Here is a 439-nt window from a genome sequence, read left to right as displayed (position 1 = left end):
CCGTCAAGTCACCAACAAAAGGAAACCCGTCTTCTGTGAAGCCCATACACCCAGTCCACGTGTAGTCGTTGACAAATTTAGCGTCTGCCAAAGACTTGTAGTTCCGATTCGCATACCCAACAAAATACTGCCTAGTCTCTTCTGGAAAGTAAGAGTCGTCTGCATTGTCAACCATCATCTCTCGGTTTGGAGATGTTTTGTATGTTTGGCCACCGCCTCCAACTATCAGCGACCCATCATCGCGAACGCTGATGTAGTCGATCTCGACGGGTATTGTGTGAACCATGTTGGTCTCAAGAGTCTTGTTTGATTCTGATTTGAGATGAGAAACCACGCCTTTGACGGGCGTGATCTTGCCCCAAAAGTCCGGCAAAAGAGCTCTCGTGTAAGCATTGGTGGCGATCACAACTTTCTTCGCATGCACGTGTCCACGTGGCGT

The 439-nt window shown here is 48.7% G+C and overlaps 1 protein-coding gene across 1 annotated transcript; it reads right to left on the bottom strand.

The window, feature by feature from the left end:
* Positions 1-286, bottom strand: KL928_005440 (uncharacterized protein; the record flags this gene model as incomplete). The annotated part of the gene is made up of 1 exon (XM_043206247.1): positions 1-286. A coding segment is annotated over one exon (286 nt), but the record flags the coding sequence as incomplete, so codon positions are not given.
* Between the last annotated feature and the right edge of the window lie 153 nt (positions 287-439).

The sequence above is a fragment of the Ogataea angusta genome (genome assembly GCF_019207475.1).
Source record: "Ogataea angusta isolate 61-244 chromosome Unknown 61-244_NODE_686_length_439_cov_293.629834, whole genome shotgun sequence".
Taxonomy (NCBI): Eukaryota; Fungi; Ascomycota; class Pichiomycetes; order Pichiales; family Pichiaceae; genus Ogataea; species Ogataea angusta.
This window is presented reverse-complemented; position numbering and strand designations above follow the sequence as displayed.